The sequence below is a fragment of the Malaya genurostris genome, chromosome 1 (assembly GCF_030247185.1).
Source record: "Malaya genurostris strain Urasoe2022 chromosome 1, Malgen_1.1, whole genome shotgun sequence".
NCBI lineage: Eukaryota > Metazoa > Arthropoda > Insecta > Diptera > Culicidae > Malaya > Malaya genurostris.
In genome coordinates, this window is record NC_080570.1 from 34,971,967 (window position 1) to 34,999,402 (window position 27,436).

The 27,436-nt window shown below is 37.0% G+C and overlaps 1 protein-coding gene across 2 annotated transcripts in view; it reads left to right on the forward strand.

Moving 5' to 3' along the window:
- Positions 1 to 26,188, forward strand: part of LOC131436530 (probable multidrug resistance-associated protein lethal(2)03659) — a 37,947-nt gene extending 11,759 nt beyond the window's left edge. For both annotated transcript variants that reach the window (XM_058605283.1, XM_058605291.1), the window contains exons 4-13: positions 2,224 to 2,446; positions 10,497 to 11,192; positions 11,252 to 11,727; positions 12,026 to 12,256; positions 16,818 to 17,299; positions 17,765 to 18,122; positions 18,203 to 18,353; positions 18,483 to 18,713; positions 24,909 to 25,626; positions 25,685 to 26,188. In XM_058605283.1, coding sequence (XP_058461266.1) covers positions 2,224 to 2,446; positions 10,497 to 11,192; positions 11,252 to 11,727; positions 12,026 to 12,256; positions 16,818 to 17,299; positions 17,765 to 18,122; positions 18,203 to 18,353; positions 18,483 to 18,713; positions 24,909 to 25,626; positions 25,685 to 25,958 — 3,840 coding nt within the window. In that variant the 3' untranslated portion in view covers positions 25,959 to 26,188. The remainder of the gene's footprint in view (positions 1 to 2,223; positions 2,447 to 10,496; positions 11,193 to 11,251; positions 11,728 to 12,025; positions 12,257 to 16,817; positions 17,300 to 17,764; positions 18,123 to 18,202; positions 18,354 to 18,482; positions 18,714 to 24,908; positions 25,627 to 25,684) is intronic.
- The last annotated feature ends 1,248 nt before the right edge of the window (positions 26,189 to 27,436 follow it).

The following is a 27,436-nucleotide window of genomic DNA, read 5'->3' on the forward strand; positions in this document are numbered from 1 at the left end:
TATTTTAATTTTCAGAAAAATTTAGAGAATATCAGAAAAAACATAAAAAAGTTAAGAAATTTTCAGAAAAATCGGAAAAAATCAGAATTTTAAAATTCAATTCTTTCAAATATTAAAATGTTCTTAAGCGATGAAAAAAGTGAATGATAATGTATAATTTTGAAAATTTCTTAACAATTCCGAAGAATTCTAATTATTTTCGGAAAAATTCTGTTATTTTGAAAAATTTAGAAATATTCAATAAACATTTAGAAACATTTCAAGAAATGTAGAGCGATCGAAAATTTTAGAAACATTCTAAATATCAAACATGTGCAGAAAAATTCTGAAAAGATTTGAAAAAAATTGGAAAGTTTTGGAATATTTTATAAAATTCTGAAAAATTTAGAGCATATTAGAAAAACTTTTAAAAATCAAGAAATTTTCAGAATTATCAGAAAAATTCAGAATTTCAAAATTCAGTTCTTTAAAGCTTTGAAAAAAGTTAATAATCATGTAAAATTTTGCAATTTCCTAACAATTCCGAAAAATCCTATGTAATTTCGGCAAAATTTTGTTATTTTGAAAAATTCAAAAAAAAAATCAAAAAATGTAGAACATTTCAGAAATTTCTAAAAAATTCTGAAAATATAAGAAAAAGTGAAAATATTTTGAAAACAATGAGAATTTCTGAAAAGTTTTGTCAATTTTTTTAAATCCAGTTCTGAGATATCTGGAAAGATTCAGAAAAAGTCAGAAAAATTAAAATAAGACAGAAAAGATTAGAGAAACTTTAAAACATCATCAAAATTTCAGTAATTCTGGAAAGTTTTTTTATAAGTTTTATAAATTTTCCTAAATTCTAGTTTTATACATTTTCTTAAATGAAAATTTCTCAACAATAATTCTGTTACTTTCGATATATTCCTGAAAACAGAAAAACCATGAGAAATCTAAAAACTAAAATTATGAAAATTCTGCCAAATTTTGAAAAAAAAATTATTCACAATATTTCTCAAAAATCAGAAATATATCGAAAAAAATTCAAGAACACTAAAAAAAATTCCAAAGTTTTGTAAAATAAAAAAAAATGAATCTAAATTTTTAATATATTCAGAAAACGTTGCAAAATTTTAATATTCTAATACATATTTTATATTCTTTCAATAATTGAAAATTCCTGAAAAATTGTAAGACATGATGAAAAAATTTGTAAAATTTCTAAGAGTTCCTAGCAACTTTACAACTCCTAATATATCATAAAAATTATTGGAAATTTTGAACAAATTCTGCAATCTGTATGTTCAACTCAATATATACAGCACATTTAATTAAAAAAAATCTAAAACTTTTGAAAAAGTCCGAAAAAATCCGAAAAATGAAAAAAATTGGTAAAATTGGAATATTTTTTGATAATTCTTGAAAGTTCGTATTAATTTTGAAAAAATCAGCAAAATGTCAAAAGAATTCAGGAATATCCAGGAGACGGGCATAGCGTGATAAGTAATTCGATACCTTTCACGCTTCCCACTTGGGTTCGATTCCCAACATGGCAGAGCACTTCTATGGCTTCAGAAGGCTTGAACACATAATTTCAATCTTTTTTCTGGAAAATATTATTCAGCAAATTAAATATCCGACCATCTTTTCCGTTCAATTTCCTATTGAATATTGAAAGCAAATGAAAAATTCCTGGTGAGGTTCACATCGTTCAGGGTAAGCATTCAAATACGTCTTGACTAATTGTTTTTAATTAGATCACCAGAACCGAATAGAAAAATGTTGGTATTTATTGCATATTTGTTTTTGTCTCATACGCTAATGTCTGAATAGTATTTGAATCAGTAAATCAGCAAAAATGAAATCAAATTGTTTGTTTCCCCATATAATTTGAAAATTATAGTCATGAGTTGAGCGAACATTTTACTTGATGAACTGTAGACACAAGTGGCGAATTATATTGCGGTTTTCAGTTTGCAGCAGAATATCCTAATTTGCCAATATGAAATGAAAATTATAGCTGATGAAAAATTACAGTCCCTACTTTTAGGTGCAAAAGTTTCGATTGCAAACATTGCAAATAGCCGTTTGCATGAATAAAATATCAATTGCCCAGAACAACATCCTAGTCGAGAATACAAAATCGGACGCGGTGTCGATGTTTGCGACGAAAACCACACGGTACTGTTTTAATGAATAAGTTAGCTGATTGCATCCGTTTTCTTCCGTTTACCTTTCCTGCAGGCTCTCCGGATCACGAAGGCAGCCAGAACGGACGGTCTGACGGGACAGGTGATCAATTTGATGTCCAACGATGTCGCTAAATTCGATACGGCTACCAGCTTCGTGCATGACACTTGGAAGGGACCAATCGAACTGGTGGTGTTCGGATATCTGATCTACCGGCAGATCGGCGTGGCGGGATTGATTGGAATTGTGTTTTTGCTGAGTTTCATTCCACTGCAGGGTGAGTAGAAGAGATGAGAGCCAAACGAAAAAAATAAAAAACAAAAGAGTAGAATGACATCAAATTGGTTCGACAATTATAGCCACTTTTCAACCCGCTTTACACTTTTTCGAACCGTGCAAAACCATCCCTAGTGGCACGTTCTCAGGGGGTTGAAGGGTGCCAATTTTGTGGTATTAACACCCCTTTTTGGAGTGCTTTTGGTTGCTTGTTCGTCAATAATTCAAGAGGCTTGTCTTTGTTTTATTCCTCAACAACGTTTAGACGGCACGTTTCTTTAATGTTTGAAAACAAATGGCGGTACAGCACAACGGTTGCACAATAAAACCGGGAAATTAATGGTCGGTCGAGTCCGTTGTTTTGAGATCCTTTTTCATTTGAATTTTTGTTTTTATCTGCTACGATAGAGTGCAGCAGTACCATGCTCGTAAGGAAACTTGATTTGTCAGAGGATATTGACACGGTACTGATATTAGAGATACACTCACATGAATGGGTTAGTGCAAGGATCGGATGCATTTCTCTTGGAAAAATCCTTCGCATAAAAAACAATGACTGAGATTTTTCAGTATATGGGTAATTTTCAAAATTCCTGTTTGAATTTCACTAAGCTAAAGAATCTAGCTTCGGGTGAACCGGGCAAAACGAACAAATCTAGACAGTTGCTACCGACAGCGGGTAACACTTCCAGTCTACGGCCGTCTCACCCTAAACCATTTATAATAACATAAACTAAGCCTCCAAATTCTCAAAGAATTTTTACTTAGGCCTTTTTCAAAAGTAGCGCAAGAGTTAAAAAGGAAAACTGATGATGTAGAGTCAAATAAAAAACCGTTTTTAATCCACCTAGTGGTGTTGTGATACCTTTCTCATATTACTCATATTTCCAAAAATATTACAAGAAGATTCTGCGAAGAATTTCTTTTTAAATCTTGAATAAAATAAGAAACTTTCTTTGGGTATGAACTAACCTAACAGATCGGCTGAAAAATTCGTATCGTTTCTATGAGAGGGCGCCACTAGAATTAAATCCATACCATTTTCAGTTAGTACCAACCTTCAAAACATACGTGCATAAATTTGACAGCTGTCTGATTATTAGTTTGTGAGATATTGCATTTTGAGTGAAGCTACTTTTGTTATTGTGAAAAAAAATGGAAAAAAAGGAATTTCGTGTGTTGATGAAACACTACTTTTTGATGAAAAAAAGTGCCGCCGATACCAAAAAATGGCTTGATGAGTGTTATCCAGACTCTGCACCGGGCGAAGCAACAATTCGTAAGTGGTTTGCAAAATTGAGTACTGGTCATATGAGCACCGAAGACGATGAACGCAGTGGACGTCCAAAAGAGGCTGTTACCGATGAAAACGTGAAAAAAATCCACAAAATGATTTTCAATTACCGTAAAGTGAAGTTGATCGAGATAGCTGACACCCTAAAGATATCAAAGGAACGTGTTGGACATATTATTCACGAATATTTGGATATGAGAAAGCTTTGTGCAAAATGGGTGCCGCGTGAGCTCACAATCGATCAAAAACAACAACGAATTGATGATTCTGAGCAGTGTTTGGAGCTGTTATATCGAAATAAAACCGATTTTTTCCGTCGATATATAACAATGGACGAAACATGGCTCCATCACTTCACTCCGGAGTCCAATCGACAGTCAGCTGAGTGGACTGCACGCGATGAACCGAACCCAAAGCGTGGAAAGATTCAACAATCGGCCGGTAAGGTTATGGCGTCTGTATTTTGGGATTTGCATGGTATAATTTTCATCGACTACCTTGAAAGTGGAAAAACCATCAATAGTGACTATTATATAGCGTTATTAGAGCGTTTGAAGTACGAAATTTAAAAAAACGGCCTCATTTGAAGAAGAAAAAAGTTTTGTTTTATCAAGACAATGCACCGTGTCACAAGTCGAAAAAACCATGCTCAAATTGAACGAATTGGGCTTCGAATTGCTCCCTCAAACACCGTTTTCTCCAGATTTAGCCCCCAGTGACTTTTTCCTGTTCTCAGACCTCAAGAGAATGCTCGCTGGTAAAAAATTTAGAAGCAATGAAGAGGTAATCGCTGAAACTGAGGCCTATTTTGAGGCAAAGGACAAATCGTACTACAAAAATGGTATCGAAAAGTTGGAAGATCGCTATAATAGCTGTATCGCCTCTGATGGCAATTATGTTGAATAATAAAATCGAATTTTGGCAAAATAATGTGTGTTTCTATTAAACGATACGAACTTTTCAGCCGAACTGTTAACCATTACAATTTGTGAACAGTTATGTCAAGTTAATAAGAATAAATTTACACACTTTACCCTATGAATCTAGAACCGGAAGTCGGACCAAGATTAAACTAAACAGCAACCTTTTAGACTATAGGAACTTTCATTTGAGCCTGTTTGTGGAAATCGATCAAATCATCTCTGAGAAAATTGAGTGAGTTTCGTTTTAGAGTTTTTGACCACTATTTTCGGTACTTCTGGAACCTGGAGCTTGGAATCAGTAAAGTCAAAGTCGGTTCGTTTAGTAAGTTACTAATATAGCCTACAAATTGAATCAGTTTTAAGCCAAATCTAGGAGAATTTTACCCCTTTTTGCATCGTCGCTCTAAATGACGGTGTGCAATTTTAAACACACTTTACCCTATGAAAGCATGATGAAATTCGATAGCAACCTATGGGACTATGAGATTTTTTATTTTGTGAGTGACATTATTTGACAGATACTCAAACACATACATTGCTCAGCTCGATGAACTGTATCGAATGATTTAGAACACTAAGCTCTCTGAGCCAATTTTCACTAGTCAATTTTTCAAGTGATTGCATAAACTTTCCATATGAGAAAGGCAATAAGTGTACTTTTATAGAAAAGCATTGTTACCATGATTTTGTAATAACACTAACAAGTAGATATAAATTTAATAAAAGATTTACAAATTTATATAATTTACAATTTTTCACCTGAAAAATATAGATTTGAATGTGGCAATCATGCACGCTTTAAGAAATTGAACAACAAAACATGCTGCGAATGGATCAAAGCCGATTGTGTTTTCTTCTTCTTTAGTACCAGCACGTATCGACGTGTACCGGTTTTGCATCGTCATTTTAAATGATGATTTAAATGTTTTGACACTCATCGTCATATAATTTCGGAACCGGCAGTCGGATCAGGATGAAATTGCACATTTATATTTAAAAACAATAAGAGTTTTAATTTGAATCATGATTCATTAAATTCGTTTTAGCCGTTGCTGAGAAATCGAAGTGAGTTCCGTTTTTGGAGCATTTCTTCACTATTATCGGTGCTTTCGGAAGCGATAACTGGGGACTAGTAGTCCCAAAGTAGTTTTATATATTCACTAACTAACAAGATCTGCCAATTGGATGAATTTAACAATAAGTTTTATAAAAATGCGCACCTCGTTTCGCCACCGCTTGTGAAAAAAATACTCATGAAATTGAAAATTTTCGCTAATCGAACTGTAATACCGGAACCGGAAGTCGGATCTGAATGAACTTTTCGGGGACTTGTTAAAGAATTTTAATACCTTTTATTTGCATCTTAGTTTGTGAAAATCGGTTAAGAAATTTCCGATAAAATTGAGAGCGCATTTTTTCATAAATTTGACCAAATTTCCCTGTAATTTCGGAACCAGAAGTCGAATCCAAATGAAATTCCAGAAAATTGTATAAGGCTATAAGACGTTTTATTTGAATCTAAGTTTGTGAAAATCGGTTTAGCCATCTCTGAGTAAATTAAGTGACATTGGCCTTGGTTATAAAATCGGTTTTCACAACGATTGCATAGCCTTTCTATATGAGAAAGGCAAAAATTATTTGTTCTTTTTTTCTAGTTTGCAGCTGGTTATTTGAATTGTGGTCAAGCTAATGAAAATGTCTGTTGACAGCAATGCCATGGCCTACTAGTTCGGAATAATGCTATTAAATTGTATCAAATATACTATATACCAATATGGGTCACTCTTTCGATTCACGAGGGACATCACAGTAAAGTGCGGTGGCAAAAAAGGTTACTAATAAGCTACAAATGTTTATTGCACATATGACAATTTTCCCAATCAGTACACTGAACCAAACAGCCCCAAATATATGGAATATTTCACGATATACACTGCACGAAAAAATAAGCTGTAAATATGGTTTAGAATTGCAATCTGATCCTAACTCGGAAGAGAACACATTGTTATAGAAAAATTCCTTTTTATATAAATGTGTGTGAAATTTGAACGCAGAACTAAACAAATTAATATTAACGCTTATTTCAGAATTTTACCAACATTTCCGAATTTAGTATTACATATTTCCTGTGATAATGATAACGTTTCCAGTGATATAAATACACAATATCAGGTTGTTTGATAAATAAATAAATACTTCAAAACAAAACAATTTAGTATATAAACAAACCGTAACTTGTAATTCGCCTCAACGAGAGCTATGAATTGAAGTAAAAGTAATAAGTAATAAGAACAAGTTATTTCTTATGCTTGCTGTATTGCACTTGTCATACTATTCATAAACATTTTTTTTTTTTCAGTACTAAACAAACTTTCTATTTGTCGATTTTGGAATGGTTCGGCTGTTAAGTGAAATTCAACTACTTTTTAGAAAATAAATATCAAAATTTCAATGTATGACTAAAAGTTTAAACTATTCGCAAAACAGTTCACAGCAAGGCGCAGATCGCTCAGTATATGCACTTTTAAATCATAGACATTTTATAAAAATGACAATTTTCTTTTAAATTTTACCTTTCCCTGAGAAAAAAGTTAATGTGCAGGTAATTTAAATGCAATGTCATGAACGCAATGAGAAAAATATCGCAACCAAAATAACTTGTAATACACCGTTCATTTCATTTTAATATTGTTGATATATTCTACACATCAGAAGTGATCTGCCAAAGATCGACCTCACAGGTTTCGTGAAGATAAGCGTTTCAGCACTATTCCTAACATTCATGAGCAAAGTTGAATACTACTTTATAACTCTAGAAAGTGAAGTCGATGGTTCTAAAAAAGCGTGATTCTACATTATCTATAGGCGATATTCACTTTCGTCAGAAAAAAACACACACTAAAATATAGAAAAGTTTACACCTCTATGTGGGCATCATGCTCAATTATTTTTGACATTTCACTTTTGCGTGCACGCTAAACGCAAACTGTTGAACATGACTGTACTGTTAGCCTTTTTCGTCACGATATGATGATTGTCTTTTTCGATTTGTATTGAATTCGTTAAAGTGATCCACATTGATATATAATATATTTGGTTGTATCTTATACTCCCAATCATTCAAATTCAATCGAAACAGTCATTTAGGAAATAAATATATTGAATTTGTTTAGGCGAAACAACTATTTTCGACTGTAGTTTTCTTGTTTATCATTCCCCGACAAAAAGATGTACGGGACACTCATAGGGCTCATTTGAAACCATCGTTTTGCTGATGATTGTAAGATTTTGGCGTTTAAGAGTTATTCGACTTTTTCGATTTTTTGTAAGGTAATTTGAACACTAATTGAAATGTGTTAAAAAAATAATACCCTCCCAGATTTCTCTTCAAACTTTCCTTGTTTTATGACCTTTTAGAAACCGTAGGAGATTAGTTTTTATCAATCTGGCATCTGCTGAATATTTATATTAGAAGGTTGACTAGTTTTTGACGAAAAATCAATCGTAACTTTTGAATGGTAGCTTATATTGAAAACCTTAGTTGAGCAATAATTAGCTCGATAAATCTTCGGGAGACGATTTCCTCGTAAAACTGTGATTTTTTTTAGAGTCACCCTACTTTTACTCCGGAAAATTCATGTAACTCGATCAAATGCAAATGTAGAAAAATAGATTCTTTAGCAAAATAACGTTTTCTACAACTTTGCTGTGAAGAGCAATAATTTTTAAATTCTATCAAGAAAGTTAGAATCCGGATTTAAATCCAAACATGCACCACCCTAATGATCTTTTACATCAACTAATCAAATACATAAAATAATATTAAGTAGCGAAAATATTTTTGTCTCGTTTTGGACCACTGCACTATGGTTTGAAACGGGAAATTAGTGTGACAAAAATCTTTTCACTATTAAATATTAGTTTTTTGTAGTTGGTATCTTCACAAAAGTTGTTTGTTATCAAATGGCGCTCTATTTAATATAAAATATTACTAGGGTGGTCCTTATTTAGATTGAAATCTGTAATCTAACTTTCTTAATTGAACTCAAAAACGATTTTATTGTACAATATAGTTGTAGGAAATTATATTTTGAGTAACTTTGCTGAGAAAAGCACCTCTCTAGCTTTTCATTTGACCGAGTTACATCCATTGTCCCGGGTAAGAGTAGGGTGGCTCCCGAAAAATCGATTTTTTTGTTCTAACGTTTTTGTGAAACATGCTATGGAAAAGTTGTCTTCAGAAGAGTTGTTGAAATAAATATTGCGCATAATTTTGCTGAGTAAAGCTTTTTCATGTGAGCTACCAGTAAAAAGTTATGATTGTTTTTTCATCAAAAACTAGTCAACCTTCAAATATCAAAATTCATTAGATGCCAATACATACCAAACCGTAATCAACTGTTGTCTTATGTTTTATTTTGAATGTTAACGATACGATCATTACGATAATGGAATCAAAATCAATTGAATCAGTTATTTTGGTAATAAATTAATTAAAATTGTTCAGAAAAAAATCTATTTTCGGCTGTAGTTTTTGTGTGTCTCATTTCTCGAATGGACAATGTATGGAACACTTGTAGGACTAACTTGATACTATTATTTTGCTAAAGGAAGTATGTTAATACCTTAAGGCGTTTTAGATTTATGCAATGTTTTTGAGTTTTTTCAAGGTATTTTTAAGACTAATTTAAATGAGTTAAAAGAAAAACACCCTCCCAATTTTCTCTTAAATGTTTACTTATATCATGAACTTTCAGTAGCCGCATAGGATACATTTTTATCGATCTGGCATCTAATGAATTTTGATATTTGAAGGTTGACTAGTTTTTGATTAAAAAACAATCATAACTTTTTACTGGTAGCTCATATGAGAAAGCTTCACTCAGCAAAATTATGCGCAATATTTATTTCAACAACTCTTCTGAAGACAACTTTTCCATAGAACGTTTCACAAAAACGTTAGAACAAAAAAATCGATTTTTCGGGAGCCACCCTACTCTTACCCGGGACAATTGATGTAACTCGGTCAAATGAAAAGCTAGAGAGGTGCTTTTTTCAGCGAAGTTACTCAAAATAAAATTTCCTACAACTTTATTGTACAATAAAATCATTTTTGAGCTCAATTAAGAAAGTTAGATTTCAATCTAAATAAGGACCACCCTGGTAATATTTTATATCAAAAGGAGCGCCATTTGATAACAAACAACTTTTGTGAAGACACCAACTACAAAAAACTAATATTTAATAGTGAAAATATTTTTGTCACGCTAATTTCCCGTTTCAAACCATAGTACACTGTGCATTGACAGTTACTAGTCCAAAAGATATGGTGAAATAAAATTCAATTTCGAAGAATAAGAAGAAAACAATAAATGAAAGCCGATTCAACAATAATCAACTTCCATGATAAACTCTTCACGTTTGAATATAGGGTGCCTCGAGGCAAACGAGAAGTTACTTGACTAACTGAGATTCACAATTTTTCGCATAAATTTTTGGCCGATCTAGAAAAAACCGTGCGTCGGATGATTCGAGGGCCACGGAGCCCGTGCGCGCCCTGCTGTGAAAACAATAAATGGCGTGACGGTGCGAAAGTTCGCCTATTTAATTCACTGGGGACAAATTGGATGCCAATAAAATAGTAGAATTTACGAGCTTATTGGCTTCTGATGAATTTTGTTCGTGTTCGCTTTTGGCGGACAGAAATGTGACACAAACTAATGCTAATGCAAATTTTTCGTTCACACCATTCGATTCACAGCACGAAAACAGCTGACTATTTAGTGAAGACAATGCATTTTGATTTTTTTGTTTTTTTTTTTCGTTCATTCCAGCGTGGGTCGGCAAAAAGGCTGCCTCGTACCGGTTGAAAACGGCAATTCGCACGGATCGACGGGTGCGGTTCATGAATGAAATTATCCAGGGAATCCAGGTGATTAAAATGTACGCGTGGGAGCACAGCTTCAGCCGCATGGTGGACGCAATTCGCCGCAAGGAGATCACCGGTATCCGGGGTACGCTTTTCATACGTGCCGGTCTGCTGTCGTTTAATCTCGTATCGAGGTTGTCCATTTTTCTGAGCCTGGTCGGCTATTGCTACTCGGGCAATGTGTTCACCGCCAGGCAGGTATTTATCGTGACGTCATATTTCAATCTGCTGTACAGCTCGATGCTACACTTTTGGCCTCTCTCGCTAACTTCCGTGGCCGAGGGGTTGATTTCGATTAAGCGGATTGAAGAGTTTTTGCTACTACCGGAACGGAAGATGCTACCGGTGCCGGCAGGGCGGGTGGCAGCTAATGGCCATTCGGGAACGGAGGAAAGCGAAATCAAACTGATTGAAAGTGCGAAAATGGCCAACGGCGATGGTGCGATAATTTTGGACAGTTTGACGACGACGGCAGCGGCGGAACCGGGAAAGATTTCCAGTAAGCGGTTTGTGAATAAGAAGGGTTACGCTAGACGGGGTATTTTCCTGCAGGATGGAACGGCCAGTTGGGGTAAGGAGCCGAACGAGGAACGAGGTAAAGGTGAGTTTTGATTTCCCCCTTATTCCAGGGTAATGATGTTTTGTGAAGATTTCGTTTAGTTGTAGGGATTCAGGAGGTGAACCTGTCGGTTGAGAAGTCACAGTTGTGTGCCATTGTTGGCCCGGTTGGAAGTGGCAAATCTACTCTGCTTCAGGTAATTCTGGGCGAACTGGAGTTGGACGAGGGACGATTGGAAATCAGTGGAGACATCAGCTATGCCCCGCAGGAACCTTGGTTGTTCGAAGGTTCGGTGAAGAATAACATTGTTTTCACTGAAGATTATCACGAGAAACGTTACCGTGAAGTGGTGAAAGTTTGCGCACTGGAAAAGGACTTCGAGCTCCTGCCTCACGGCGAAGAGACGATTGTGGGCGAACGAGGAATCAGTCTGAGTGGAGGTCAACGTGCTCGGATCAGTTTGGCGCGGTCAATTTATAGGAAAGCTGACATCTATCTGCTAGATGACCCGTTGTCCGCCGTGGACACTCACGTAGGGAAGCATATTTTTGAAGAATGCATAAAAAGTTACCTGAATGTGAGTACTCGCAATTCACCCGGCTGGTACGAGGTGATTTTAATTAAATAATGAAAACATGAAGTGTACGGAAAATTGCATCATATCTAACGTTGGAAAACTTCATCCCATCACAGGCACTAACTTTAACGGCAAACCCTTCCCTTAAAGAAGCCGCAGGCTAACTTCCATTCAATTTAGTGGTTGTTCCGAGAACATTTCGCTTCGCACGTCATTTACTATTGTGTTCGTGTTTTTATTCTTCCTCTCTCTATCTCTATCTCTCTCTCTTTCTTCACGGTCTGTCATCGGATTGCAGGATAAGGTTTGCGTGCTGGTGACCCACCAGCTCCAGTACCTGAAGAACGTCGAGCATATCGTACTAATGAATATGGGCACGGTGGAGGCCCAGGGAACGTACCGTAGCCTGGAGGCAGCCAACACGTTTCCCATGCTGGCCGCCCGGGAACAGGAGCAGCTGGCACAGCAGGACAGACAGATAGCGGATCTGGTAGATCCCGAGGGAGAACGGGAACGGCAGCAGCGAAAGGTAAGCGGATGATTGCTATGCGGTGATTTGCCTTCATCCAGGGGTGAAGGAACCCATTTCGAGCTTAGCCCATAACAAATTGAAATTGATTTTGCATGTTCCAACTGATCAGCATTCAAATTGAATGTGGAATAATACACATATTTGCTGTTACTTACGACAGTTTTTATGTAGATCCAATAATAGTAGAAAAGAGTACACTTACCTGAAAAAAGAAAAAGAGAACGAATTAGTAATGAAACAAACATACAAACAATTTTCGTTATCTTACTAGATTGCTAAACTCATATAATGATGCTTCAATTGATTCACGCAGAAAATTTTGATTTTTTCAAACAACAAAACGATTAGTTGCCCATCAAGCCCAAAAACTAGTTGTTCCACATGCTTGTTTTAAACTAGAATAAAAAACTTCAAAAAACATTGGTTGAACCAAACCAGAATTCTTTTTGTCACAAAAAAACAAAAAATTCGTTAGAAAATTAAAAAAAATATTCGTGAAATTGACATTTTTACACTAAGCACCCTACCTCCGGAACCAGAGGTTCGATCCAAATAAAAACTGGAATAAGCTTATGGTATCGAAAGACCTTTCATTTGAATCTAAGTTTGCGAAAATCGGTTCAGCCATTTTCGAGAAAAGTGAGTGACATTCTTTTCACATTTTTGGTACATAACACCCTGTAATTCCGGAACCGAAAGTCGGATCCAAATGAAATTCAGGAGCCTTGTATAGAACCATCAGACATTTCATTTAAATTTAAGTTTGTGAAAATCGGTTTAGCCATCTCCGAGAAAAATGAGTGACAATATTTGTGACACACACAAAAATTTTTCTCAGTTCGTCGATCTGAGTCGAATGGTATATGCAATTCGGCACTCCGGGTCTCGGTTCAAAAGTCAGTTTTCATAGATATTGTATAGCCTTTCTATACGAGAAAGGCAAAAAAGGCGAATGTATTTTTGTTTCAAAAATTGTGGTAACTTGGAAACTGTAAATTATACAAAAGAAATCGATTAGGCACTGTTAAAAAATATACACTGTAGACACTGTAGAAAAAAAAACATTTAATTAGAAAACCAATTGCAAAACTAAAATTAAACTGAAACGTCTCTTTACTATTGTCTTTCCCTATAGTAAGGTAATAGAATTACTGAAAAACCAACTTTCGAACGGACCCTCGAAGACCCATAGTGTTATATTCCATTTGACTCAGCACGACGGGATTTAAAAATGTCTGTCCGTGACTGGAAATTTTTTTTAAAGATTTTTTTACTGTTTTTTTTTCTCTGAGATGGCAGATCTGATAGAAACTAGCTTAGGATCGTTTGAATGCTACTATTGGTCTAACGATCAAGTTCAAAGATGGCCGTCGCTTTTGGTTCCGAAGATATAATGGCATAAGTGACGTAAGCGACAAAATGCGTTGTTTTATTACCGCATAATTTTCTCAGAGATGATATAGCCGATTTTAACACGCTTAGATACTTTTGAAAGCTTCAAAAAATTGTTGATCAAGTTCGAGGATCAAATGGCTGTCGCTTCTGGTTCCGTAGATATAATGGTATAAGTAACGTAAGTGACAAAAGGCATTGTTTTATTACCGCTCAATTTTCTCAGAGATAGTTTAGCCGATTTTATCACACACATGCTAGGTAAAAAGCTACAAATAAGTTAAAGATCAAGTTTGGGGATCAAATGGCTGTCACTTCTGGTTCCGAAGATATAATGGTATAAGTGACGTAAGTGACCAAAGGCGTTGTTTTATTAACGCTCAATTTTCCCAGGGATGGTTTAGCCGATTTCATCATGCTTAGGCTCGATGGAAAGCTACAAATTAATTATGGATCAAATTCGCAGATCAAATGGCTATCACTTCTGGTTCCGTAGATATACTGGTATAAATGACGTAACCGACAAAACGCGTTTTACCTTTCTCTATAGAAAGTTGAAAGAGTTGTTATTTTGATCGGAGCTTCTGGAATCCCTAGTGCTATATACCATTCGACTTAGCTCGACGAGATCGGAAAATGTCTGTACGTGGGATTTTATTTCCGCACAATTTTCTCAAATATGACTTAACCAATTTTAACAAAATTAGGCTCGTTTGAAAGCTACTATTGGGTATTGAATCAAGATCGAATATCAAGTGGCTGTCAAATTTCGGTTCCGGAGACATATTGGTATAAGTGACGTTACCGACAAAACACGTTTTTTCCTATCCGCACTTTTTTTCAAAATGTAATCAATGATCAAGTTCAAATGTATTATTGCTGATACTTTTGGTTCCAAAAATGTTGTAGAATGCAAGCAGTGCGTCTCGCTTTTCTGAACTAACCGAAACAATCTAAATGAATTTGTGTTAAAGCAAAAAAAGACTGTTTGAATGACAAGAGACAGGCATTATCACACTACTAGATGGATTAGGAAGAGGTTTTTTTTAAATTTCATTGTTACTCCAAACCCGGAAAATCGCATCTGAACAATATTTAATAGCCGATAAAGAAGATCTTTCATGTAACATAGCAAGATTAGCTGAAATCTGTTGAACGATCGATGAGAAAATCGAGTGAACTTATTTTCTTGCATTTTTTTCACAATGGGGTTAATTACTCCGGAACCGAAAGTCGGATTCAGATAAAATTAAAGAGTTATCTATGAGGCAATAAAATCTTGCATATGAAATGAAGCTCATGGAAACCATTTATATTTACTTCGACAACATTCTCGAAACCAAAAGTATCAGCAATGAAACATTTGAACTTGATCGTTGGTTACATTCTGAAAGCAAAGCCTTGGTATTACATTTTTGTAGTGGAATTTTACCTTCTGTTCCAACAGACTTCCGCCCGGGTTGGTGGCTCATTGCATAGGGCGCTGGTCTTACAAGCCAGTTGTCGTATGTTCGAGCCTCGACCTGGAAGGATTCTTAGTGTCAGTAGGATCCATAGTACTAGCCATGCAATGATTCTGTACACTAAGAATCGGCTGCGAAGTCTGTTGATGAAACAGAAAGGCCAAATTCCACAAAAGGAATGTAATGCCAGGACTTTGCTTCCAACAGACTTCACAGCCGATTCAGAGTGTACAGAACCATTGCATGTCTGGTGCTACAATCCTATTGACACTACGAATGCTATTAAATTTTATCTGAATCCGATTATCGGTTCCGAAGTAACGAGGTAAAAAAATTAGATAAGTTCACTCGAAAATCGCTTAAACAATTTTCTCATCCATTTTGCAATAACCGAGTGAAAACATGTGTACAATGATGCAGCCGGAATGAAAGATAAACTCACAGAAAAGGCGATTTTTTGGAAATATATTCACTCAGAGGCAGGACTCGAACCTGCGTTCGCCACCCTGAGCTGTGGTAGACACAGTTCCACAACAGCACCGAGTTGGTGAGCGTACATCCGACAACGATCTCAATCCTAGCCGCCTCACGACCGGTACCGTATATCCAAACATCTTCTCTGTTGATCAGACAACGAACACTGGTCTTCTCGCTGTATATATGTATATTTCCAGGTATCTTTTTCCAAAAAATATTCTTTTCTATGAATTTCTCATTCATTTGGTTTCTTCAATATACGCTTCCACTCAGTCATTGCAAAACTGAATTTCGTTATGGTGACTTTACGTCAAACCAGCTAAAAATTAATAAATCGATAATTTGCTCATACTACGATTCAAATGAAAAGTTTTATGGTCCCACAGACTGCCAATGATTTTTTTCCCTCAGATCCGACTTCCGGTACCAGAACTATAGGGTGAAGAGTGTAAAAAATTTCAATTGTTCAATGTTCAAACATTAGTAAGCACTAGTATTGTAACAAAGAACTGTTCCCTCGAGCCACAGAAGAAAATTGTCAAAATAAATGAATTCCGAGTAATTGTAACGAATATTATTGTTGATATAGTGACAATAACAATTCTGATTTGAATTAACCAATGTTTATTATTCAATCAACCAACATTTTCTAGTTTAAGACAAATACATTTTGTTTGAATTTTCGATATCTCGGTTTGAATCAACTATTTTGTTGGTTTGTGGGCAATTAATCGCATTGGTGTTTTCAAATAAGCCACGATTTTTCTGCGTGTGATAATATCATGAACAAAAACGGAGATTTTTGAATGAGTTATTCCAGATGGCGCCACTAGAGCACCACACCACAAAACTTAATCACCATAAACATCTAGCGTTGTCGCGTTAGACTAATAGTAAATGAAATTGAAGTTATGTTAAAAGCAAATATAGCTCGATTTAAAACGAAGTGATTTACATTAAATTGAACTCAGCTAACAGTTTAATATGCACACAATTCCCTACTGAGCACAAAAGAGATGAATGTGCTGATGATTTAATATTTTCGCCTCGTAGAATTTGAAATGATTTATTCGGTGAATTGACGAGCTAACGATTCTAACCTTTTGACACAACAAAAGTTCGACTCAACGACCTAAAATTCGCTACTTTGTTACCCCGTGCAGTAAAATTCCACCCAAGCCATCAGATTTAATTTATTTTCTTCACTTTCAACCCTTACCCGGCAGCCCCTAATCCGAATGTCCGCAACCGTGCCGCGTTTCAACGTGGACAAAGGCTATCAGCAGTGCGTGGCCTCAACGCCAATAATTCCGCCGGCCTATCGAATGGCCCACTCCAACCAATCCCTGTACCACCCGTCGCCGTTCTCGTCGTGCAGTTTGGTTTTCGATGGATTCGATGACGACCACGAAAGTGCGGCTCGGGGTCACCGCCGGAAGGCAAATCTGCGCCCGAGTGCGTTCACCAGTGGTTCCGAGAATGCAAACAATCAACGGCAGGACCCAGCGGACAAAGTGGCAAAGGAAACGGCCCGTGGAGGAGGGGCAGAAGCGAGTAAAGAATCTCAAATAACCGGCACCGTCGGGTTTTCCGTTTACCAGAGCTACTTTTCCGCGGTCGGAAGTGTGACGCTGATTGGACTGGTGGCGACGCTTTTCCTGCTGGCCCAGGGTACCATGAGTGGTATCGATTACTTCGTTTCGCAGTGGTGAGTATATGAGCATGGCATGGCGGTAGGCGATAGTGCCGAGATTGGAACAGTGGATCCGGGAAATTGATGTACGATGATAGCGCAAAAAGGATTACTTTATCATGAATGCAATGATTATTGGGATGGGGTAGGGAAAATACGTTGTAGGTCGAATTAGGTGCGTAGGACTAGCGAGAAAAGCGAACAATTTTTTAGTTTCGGATAGAACACCGGACCCACAAAAGGATTGATTATTCATGATGCTTTTACCGAATCCAATTGATATTTGATGCATAAAACACAACGCATTCATTGAAATGTTAATCCATTCCATTCTGACACAGAACCATTCGCAAACGTGACTAAACTATCCAATCTCGGATTGAAGCATCTTCCTCCGCAGGCAAATATTCTACAAGTGCCCTACAACAATACGGAGCCAAGAACAAAAAATCCAACAGTCCATTATATTATTTTTTCCAGGGTCAACCAAGAGGAGTACCTCAGTCGAAACGTCTCCGGCAGTAGTTCGAATTTCACCGAGACACCTTCCAAACTGGAGGGAACCATTTTCGCAGCACTCACCCGGGAGCAATACCTGATGATCTATTCCGGTGCGATGGCCATTATGCTGTGCCTTTCGCTGAACCGGTCATTCTCATTTTTCTACATTTGCCTGCGGGCATCGATTCGATTGCATGACCGACTGTTCCGGGGAATCACGCGAGCCACCATGTACTTTTTCAACACGAACCCTTCCGGCCGAATTCTGAATCGCTTCTCACGGGACATCGGTTGCATCGACATTTTTCTACCGTCGGCCATGATGGACTGCATTTTGGTAGGTATTATTGCAATTAAATTGTATCCAAAAATGAAAACAAAAAAAAAACGCATCGAATTTCGCTTTATCTTGCACAGTTCTTTGTGGAATTCGCTGCCATTATCAGTCTGGTTGCCGTGGTCAACTCTTGGCTGCTGTTGCCAACGGCCGTAATGGGCGTAATGTTCTACGGGCTTCGTCACATCTACACCAACTCGGCTCGCAGTATCAAACGGGTGGAAGCGCTAAGTAAGTTATCTCTATTAGCAATTTCCATTTCTATCCACGATACTAATCTCGACTATATTTCGGTCTTTGTTATGTTGTTGTTGTTATTTTGTCTATTCTTCTTTCTTTGGCCTATGTGTCACCTGGCAGCACGCAGTCCAATTTTCTCGCACGCAAATGCCTCCTTCCAGGGCTTGACAACGATCCGGGCATTCGGGGCGGAGAAAATTTTGGCATACGAGTTCGATAAACATCAGGACCTGAACACATCGGCGTGGTATCTGTTTCTGGCGACGACCCGAGCCTTCGCCCTCTGGCTGGAGTTGGTGTGTGTGCTGTACATTGCCACCGTCACGTTCAGTTTCCTAATGATGGAAAACAGTAAGTATCAGAAGTGGTCTCCCCCCATTGTGATTCGACCGCATATTCTGTGGTCAACTGATTTGAAATAAGCTAGGTACATCCAACTGTTCAATCAAGTTTTCCAATTCTTGGCGATTCGGTTGATAGCGAAGATTTAGCTTCTTTGATTGACAGAAATCTCAATTTTGATCATATACATCATAAAAAATACCCATACGAAAATGTTTATATAATTACTTTAATTTTTTTGGATAAAGTCGTTTGTTGAAAATTAGCCATTGTAGCAAATGTTGAGAATTGTGGTCCCGGCAAGGATTTGTAATCGAGTTTCACGTAGGTTTCGTCGTCCATGATTATGCAGTTCAAACGTCCAGCAAGAATCGTATTGTATAGCTTTCGAACCCTCGGCCTGATCGATGCTTCTTGTTTCGGACTACGTTTTGGTTGTTTCTGCTTCTTATAGGTTCGAAGATTCAAACGTTCTTTAGCACGAAGAACATTTGACTTCCAACTGTTTTGGCCACATCCCGAACTGCAACTTCCTTCTTTTGCTCGAACGCCTTCATTATACGTTTATCTAACTGAGGGTTAGCAGGACCTTTTTTTCGACCCGTTTTCGGTTTACACTCAAAGGTGTTATCCTCACCGAACTTCCTGAGTGCATTTCGCACGGCTTTTTCTTTTACTCCTTTCATTTTTGCTATCTTTGTCAGTGACAGTCCGCGTTCTGTGCACCATTTGTACACAATTTTTCGACGTTGTTGTGCTGAAAGTCCACGCATTTCGAAACAAACTAATGAAAACGAATAAACAATTGCACAAGTGGTTAGAGAAGAGTGTCAACAACAGGACGCAGCTATAAAAATTGACAGATTCTGAACCATTGCGAAATGGCAGCGGTTTTTGGTTGCGTCCATACTTTCCGAGACAGTCTTTAATTTGCTTCCCAATCCTAACGCGGTAGCAATTAATTGTTAATTCAAGACACTATCGTTCAAACATTGGGTAAGAGAAAACAACAACAAAACCCAACACTTCATTGCTCAACCGGAGAAATAAAGAGAGATCGACTGGTAGAGGGATGAAGATTTTGAGTACGAAATTGGATCACAGGGGATCAACTTAAATGTGAACTTTATCGACCGTGCACAGTCAGATCAAATACCAAGTTCTTTTCTAGCGGGAAGTCATAGTCTGAGCTGTGTATCATAACATCCACAGTAGTTCAGTTGGCAGAGCGATTTCCCCGGATTGGAGAAGATTGTGGGCGGATTTAAAACTGTCTCTGGAAGCTGATGACGCCAGTTTTTGGATTTCATTATTTTCATTTTATCAGTCATAATTTCAGACCGTCTTTTCGTTGGGTAATGGAGAAAAGTTCTGCATTAGGTGTGTATTTTTGTAGCATATTTGGAAAACACTGTGTATTTTTTCAGGTGCTCACCCAAAAGTAGCTTTTCGAGTCATTTCTGAGGTTTTGGTTTTACTTGTGTGAGAAACAAAAACGAAAACATTTTAAATCAAACAGTTTATTTGCGACCCTAAAGCAACGACTTTCTACAGGGAAAATAACGACAAAATATAAGTTGTGGTGATAACGATGTGCCCGACTGTGTTTATTACATTTGTTAGTGTTTGGTTCTGTGATTGTTAGAAAAATTACAGTAATCTAAAGATCTGGATTCTGGTCCTGAACACTGGATTAGAATATTGAACTATCGAACAAGAAGAAGCTTCAGAAGTTTAGAATTTCTGAAAATAAAAACTTTGAACCTATTTTGCATTTGAACTGTGAGCCTGAATTGGATTCTGGACCTGAGTTCTCTGAGATTCCTCAACTCTAAACTTGAACCTAAATTATTGACAGAGATTCTTAACCTAGACCAGAATTCTGAACCAGGACCCTGGAGTTAGATATCCGACTAGGTTTCTGGATCTGAATACTCAATCTGGACATGATTTTTGAACCAGAGTTCTGACAGAGTTTCTTAGCCTGAGGCAGAAATCTACACTTGAATACTGAGCATGGTTTTGGATTCTAGACCTGAACCTGATTTCTTAGCTTGATCTCTCGATGAAGGTTTCAGGTCTAAATCTGGAGTAGGATTCAGGATTCCAAACAAGATTTTCACTCAACAAATTTGACAGAGATACTGGGAATGCACCAGAATCGTGAACCTGGAACTAGATCCTGATTTTGGATTCAGAAACATAACTCAGAACTTGGATTCTAGGCCAAAATTTTGAAGCATGATCAAGGACCTGGTTTCTGGATCTGAGTTCTGACCTTGGATCCTGATTCTGTATCCGAAACTGAAACAGAATTCTTTACTTGGATTCTGAATCTGGATCTGGACTCTGCACATGGATTTTAAGCCAAGATCTGGACCTGAATTGAGTAATTTGACCTAACCTTTGAACATGAATTTGTGATCAGAACCTGAATTCTGGAATTTAATTTTCAACCTGGACTTGGACATTGGTTCTAGGCCAGAATTCTGTCAGCCCCTGACAGAGATTTTGTACTTGAAACTAGATCCTGAACCTTGACTCTTCACCTCAATTTTGGACTTGAATTCTTGACCTAGTTTCTTAACATGGACCTGGCTTCTTGAGCGAAAGTCAGGATCCCAATTTCAGGCCTGCATTTTTGACGTACGTTATAGACCTGAACTCCTGACAGGAATACATAGGTTTCTGTGGGTTTTCGACATAAGTTCTGACCCTAGGCCTAGATTCTGGGTATGAAATCCTAACAGAACTTTTAGATCTGTACCTAAATTCTGAACCGGAAAGCAGGATTCTGGGTCTGAATTCTGAACATGAATCTGAATTCTGGAGCTGACTTCAGGATTCTGACCAAGATTTTGGACTCGAACTCTGAAAATTATTCTGACCATCTGGATTCTGAACGTAGACCAGATTTTTTCTGTACACTAAGGTCTCTTTTTACACGTTTTTTTCCGCACGGTTTTTTTATACACGGGAGTATTGACTGTCGTTCCATAAAATGATTAATCAGTCTTCAGATCTTGAATCCTTGTCGTGAATTGCATACCGATTTATTAATTTTTTAGTTTGACGTAAAGCCGCCATGACTAAGTTTAGTTTTTGCAATGACTGAGCGGAAATATATATTGGAGAAGCCAAGTGAAAGAAAAACTAACAGAAAAGATGAATTTTTGGAAAAAGATACGCTCAGAGACAGGACTCGAATAAGAACGCAGGTTCGAGTCCTGTCTCTGAGCGTATCTTTTTCCAAAAATTCATCTTTTCTGTTAGTTTTTCTTTCACTTGGCTTCTCCAATATATATTTCCGCTCAGTCATTGCAAAAAGTGAATTGCATGACAACGTCTCTTCCGCTCAGTTGTGGTGTATGATGTCAGCATCGTCATTGATATCATCGAGAATTTCGTAGCGTTAAAGAACTAGTCGAATTTACTAATCTCTTCAACTCTTCATCATATCGAGCAGTACAGTATTTTATACCCATTTAACTGATATAGCTCTAATAGCATTATGATTTTAACACATTGTAATACCTTTTCTAATTGTATCCATATTCATCTCTATAAATTCTTCCCCTTGGATTCAGACGCTGCGTGCATAGATCTTCATCCAATACCCATGTCTTCCCACTCAGTTTAGTTGAGAATGACTGTTAAGATCGTTAGTGTTTATTACACATCGCAACTTCGGAATTGAAAAGAACTTATTCTCAAGTTTTTTTTTGTAGTGGAAGTATTTATGGGTTCTAATTGTACGTATTATCGTTCTTTTGAAAACTGAATGCAATATACAGAAGGCATAAGCCATTTAGAATAATTTGCTTATCGTACGATGCGTTTCCTGAGTGTTCTAATTTTAATTTGTCATCCAATGTGTTTAATCAAGTATGACTGGACCCTTCTCGTAACCTCAGGCTGTTATTTAGATTTCCGTTAATAACATAGCAGATATAGTCGAAAGAGAAAGTAAACAATGAGAATCTGTCAATTGTTTTTAGGCCCTTTTGAAATGTTGACGTCGAATTATCAAAAGTTACATTTTCTCCAAAACAAAACAATCAAATAATCAAATCTACGGTTTTTGGAATTATTACATCAAATTTTCCACGTGTTTTTTTTGCACGGTTTCAGCCATTAACACGGTTTTCTTTTACACGGATTGTTTTAACACGGTAAAAAGAGACCTTAGTGTATTTGGTAAGAATTGAATTTGGAATATAGACTGTTAACAATTTTGAGTTTACTACCCACAGAAGATGAGCTAATCCCCACTAGTGTGGGCTGTAGAGACCAGTTTGGGAATCACTGATCCAGACTGTCATTTAAAAAAAGCTTTTTAACAATTTTTATACAAATTTTGACGATATATGACAAAGCGTATAAAAAAGTATTATACAATCATTTTTCACAAAATCAGTCAAATTTTTCAATACCAATACACAAAAACTTCCATTCAAAATCTTACACAGGAAAAAAATTGTCTTTAGAAATCTAGAATCAATTTACAAAAAAAAAACATTTATTCTTTGATAAAAAAAATTACAATGTCTTTTTATCGAAAACCAAACTAAACTGAAAGTAATTATCAGCCAACAATTTAATTAATCTCAATTTGAGAAGAAATTTCACTGCATACTGGTTGCCCGAAGTTTACAAAAATTATCAGCAATAGACAGGAAAACAGTTTTAGTTAAAAACACTTTTTTTTCCTAAAACTGCCTTGCAACGCATAGACGGTTGAAAGGGAACATAACAACCTACCTTGGGACAAAGTTTCATTAAATTCGAAAGTGGTGTTCTTTTTTTGTAAATTGACTTTAAATTTTGAAACCCGATTTTTTTACTCAGTGTAGTATTTGAATACACGAGTTTCGCGCAAAATCGTATTCGGAGTTTGCAGCGTATAGAGTTCAGCACAAAAAAGCCACTTTGTTCACATTATTTCTCCAAAAATGATCTAGACTATCTTTCGGAAAGGACTAGACGTTTTTATAATTTTTTTGCAATAATTTATTAATCGATTAGGATTTTTTCAGTACCTTGATTGAAAATTTTTACTGATCACTAATCACAATTTTGGAAAAATAAAGTGACTTTTTGACACAAAGTCTACACTATATTTGTTCGAGTTGGCGCAAAATTCGTCATAGTTTTCATAACATAATTATTTTTTTAAGTTTCCGGAGGGGTTTGAACCCCTTAAATAATCTTTCTCCGCTCCTTCTTGGCTTCTACACGCCTAATATTCATTGAATTAAGAGAGATTTTGAAAATCAATATCAACCAAATCGGAATACGCTCTATGAGTATTTTGGAACGGGTATAATGAATGGGTGTCGAATATCGAAACTGGAAGTTATTCTGAGATCCAAGATGGCGACTCCAAGGCGAAATCCAAGATGGAGGCTTTAAGATTCGAAATCCATGCAATATGTTTTTTATTCATTGTGAAATTCAAGATAGCTACTTTCAGTCTTTGTAGGACCCAAGCGCATAATTGGTTTTGCATGGACTTCTAAGAATTTAGACGAACCGAAAGGTGCCATTTTAGAATTGGAAATGTTGCGTTCAGTTCGTGTTTACACTATTCTAGATTACACCAGATCTCGACTTTTCATGCATTTCTAAAAAATTCTGTATCAAAAAAAACTTCGATTTCGGAAAAAAGACCTCAGTGTATAGAATACCCAGAGCATATGGGATTTCGACTGATTGGGGCTGTAAACGATTATCTCGCTTCTGTCAACAGATAGCAAACTAGTTGTAGTTACTTAGACCCAAAAGTTGGCGTCATTTGAAAAATGACGGGAAATAAATCGCAACAGGCAAAATGTAATTTGCACACGGGTTCCACGTGCCGCTGTATGGATTATATGTATCAATTGTTCATGAAGCAGATGTGGGCTTCTGTGGTTTAGTCGGTTAACTGACGTGCTTTGTGATCTGACGGATGTTGGTTCAAATCGCGCTGTTGCTATCGATCTTTTGATTTTTGTTTCATTCGATTTCAAACCATGTAATTCTCAAATCCCACAATTTTGCATGTTTTTAAATATAAATTTGTGTGAAATACTACGCTTCGTTTATGTGCATCTTATAAGATGTTAAATATGTTTTTTAAATTACTTTGATTTGCAGTTTTTGCCAAGAATCGTTATATGCAACTCATTCAAATTTAATATTTCCATCTTTTTCCCCTCCTAGCAATGAGCGGCAACGTCGGTCTCGCCATCACCCAGGTGTTCAATCTGATCTTCATGTGCCAGTGGGGCATGCGTCAGACGGCCGAACTGGAGAACCAGATGACCTCGGTCGAACGGGTCGTCGAATATGCCGAGGTCCCATCGGAACCTCCCCTGGAAACGGTGGATCCGCTGAGAAAACCGGCGGAGAATTGGCCCGCCAAAGGGGCGATCAATTTCGAATACTTTTCTCTCCGCTATTCACCGGACAGTGATCCGGTGCTGAAAGATCTGAACCTAGCGATCGAACCGAAGGAAAAAATTGGTATTGTAGGAAGAACGGGAGCCGGTAAGTCGTCAATCATCCAGGCTTTGTTCCGGTTGGCCGTCAACGAGGGACTGGTCAAGGTGGATGGTGTCGATATCGGTGTACTGGGGCTGCATGATCTACGGAAGAAGATTTCTATCATACCACAAGATCCGGTACTGTTCTCGGGACGAGTTCGCGAGAATTTGGACCCTTTCGGGCAGCATAGCGATGAGGAAATGTGGCGGGCACTGGAACAGGTAGAATTACGCGACTCGGTTCAACGGATGGAAGGAGGACTGGATGGGAAAATGTCGGATGGAGGCTCTAACTTCAGCATGGGTCAACGTCAACTAGTCTGCTTGGCAAGAGCCATTCTTCGGAACAACAAAATCTTGATTCTGGATGAAGCTACCGCCAATGTTGATCCGGAGTGAGTTGACAGATGATTTTTTTTTTTGGTAAACTAAATTCTCTTTTTCCCTAAACAGAACCGACAAACTGATTCAGCAAACTATTCGGGTTCAGTTTGGAGACTGCACCGTACTGACGATCGCTCATCGGTTGCACACGGTCATGGATAGCGATCGAGTGCTGGTGATGGATGCCGGCCGGGCTGTGGAGTTCGGTCATCCTCACGAACTCCTGCGACAGTCCAACGGGTTTCTACGGAAGCTGGTTAATCAAACGGGAGAAGCGACGGCAGCTCAACTGACAACCGTGGCGGAGAACAACTTCCGGAAACGCTGTACCGCTGACAGCTAGAACCCCGGTTCCGATATCATCATTGATAGCACAACAACATAATACCAAAGAATGCTGACAGGGAACTCAATGCTTGATTTGTACTTTTCTCGTGTACTTAGGCGATAAGGTTCTTAGCTAGATGAAATTAAATATGACGTACAAAATTGATAGATTCCAATTATTCCACTTTTTGATTGCATGTACAATTCGATACGAAAATGGCAATAAAATCATCTTTTACGCGATTAGCCAAGGTTGTTTCAATGAAGAACCGGTTTTGCCGGCCGGCGTTTCTTGGTGATATTGGAATTGGCACGTACTACGACTATTGATATTGTGATAACGATAACACATCAGTTGCCAGATTATTTGGATCCAGAATCTTATTCAGAGTATAATCTATATTTTCTCATTCTTTTTTTTACCCAACTAAATGTCACCCGATAATTTCTAATGATCCGAAAATGTAAGACTTTCTGTTTCGGAAATATCTCACAAAGCTGTGTCAATAGCGAGATGGACCGTAAGCGGTCTCAGCTGTCAAAAAGACATAGCAAAGGAAAAAAAAGCTGTGTTAATATTAATAATTGAAACTGGCTGCACTGGTCGCAACACACCAGCGACCACGCAAACACGGTTGATAACCTGGGTAATTCAGTAGCAGAACGTTTACAGAAGAAAGCTGAACGGACAAAATTTTAATGATTTGTGTGAAAGAAGACTAATCCAAGTGAACATAACTGAGGAGTATTGAAAGTGTTTCGAAAAGGTTTGAACTGGCATGTTTCCGGTTTTGCATGAATATTTGCTTAATTTGAGTGTAATTGGTGGTTTAAAGAGTGATTCGATTCAAAACTAATACAAATCCTAAACTTTCAAAGAATTAGTAATAAGTTAGGATTTATAACTATGATAATGTGTCAAAATAAGCTATGATATGCTAAGTGTAAGTAGTTTTCTTTACGTTTCCTTTTCGATTCACCGAAGCAGTTCAAAAAGAACCGCTAGGGCTACTCAGCGATTCATCTTTAATGATTGTTCGATAGAATTACTTATTTTTCAAAAAAAATTGCTTCATAATTCGACGTAAATTCCCTACAAAATTGTTTGTCTTGCATTTTAAAAAGTTTACAAAACAACAACAAAATTAAGTTCGAACTTTTATTGTTTTCTTTTCGTTTTTCTAGTCAGTTTTCTTTGTGTTGTTATTTTCGTATACTTTTGACGAGTTTGATTTTTCTGTATTTTTTTTAACTATTTCGTTTTCTTTTGGCCTTTTTGGACTACTGTATCGTTTTAACAACCTTGCCATTCGTGTTTCTTCTTATTTGCCTCTCTTGTTTTTTTTCTGTAGTTTATTCATATTCCTTATATGGCATAATTTTTGCAATTTTGTAGATTTTGTAATTTTTGTCATTTACTGTTTTCGCATTATTCACCTCTTCAGATTTTTACTGACTCTTTCGTCGTTTTCGTATTATTTATTTTCGTCCTTT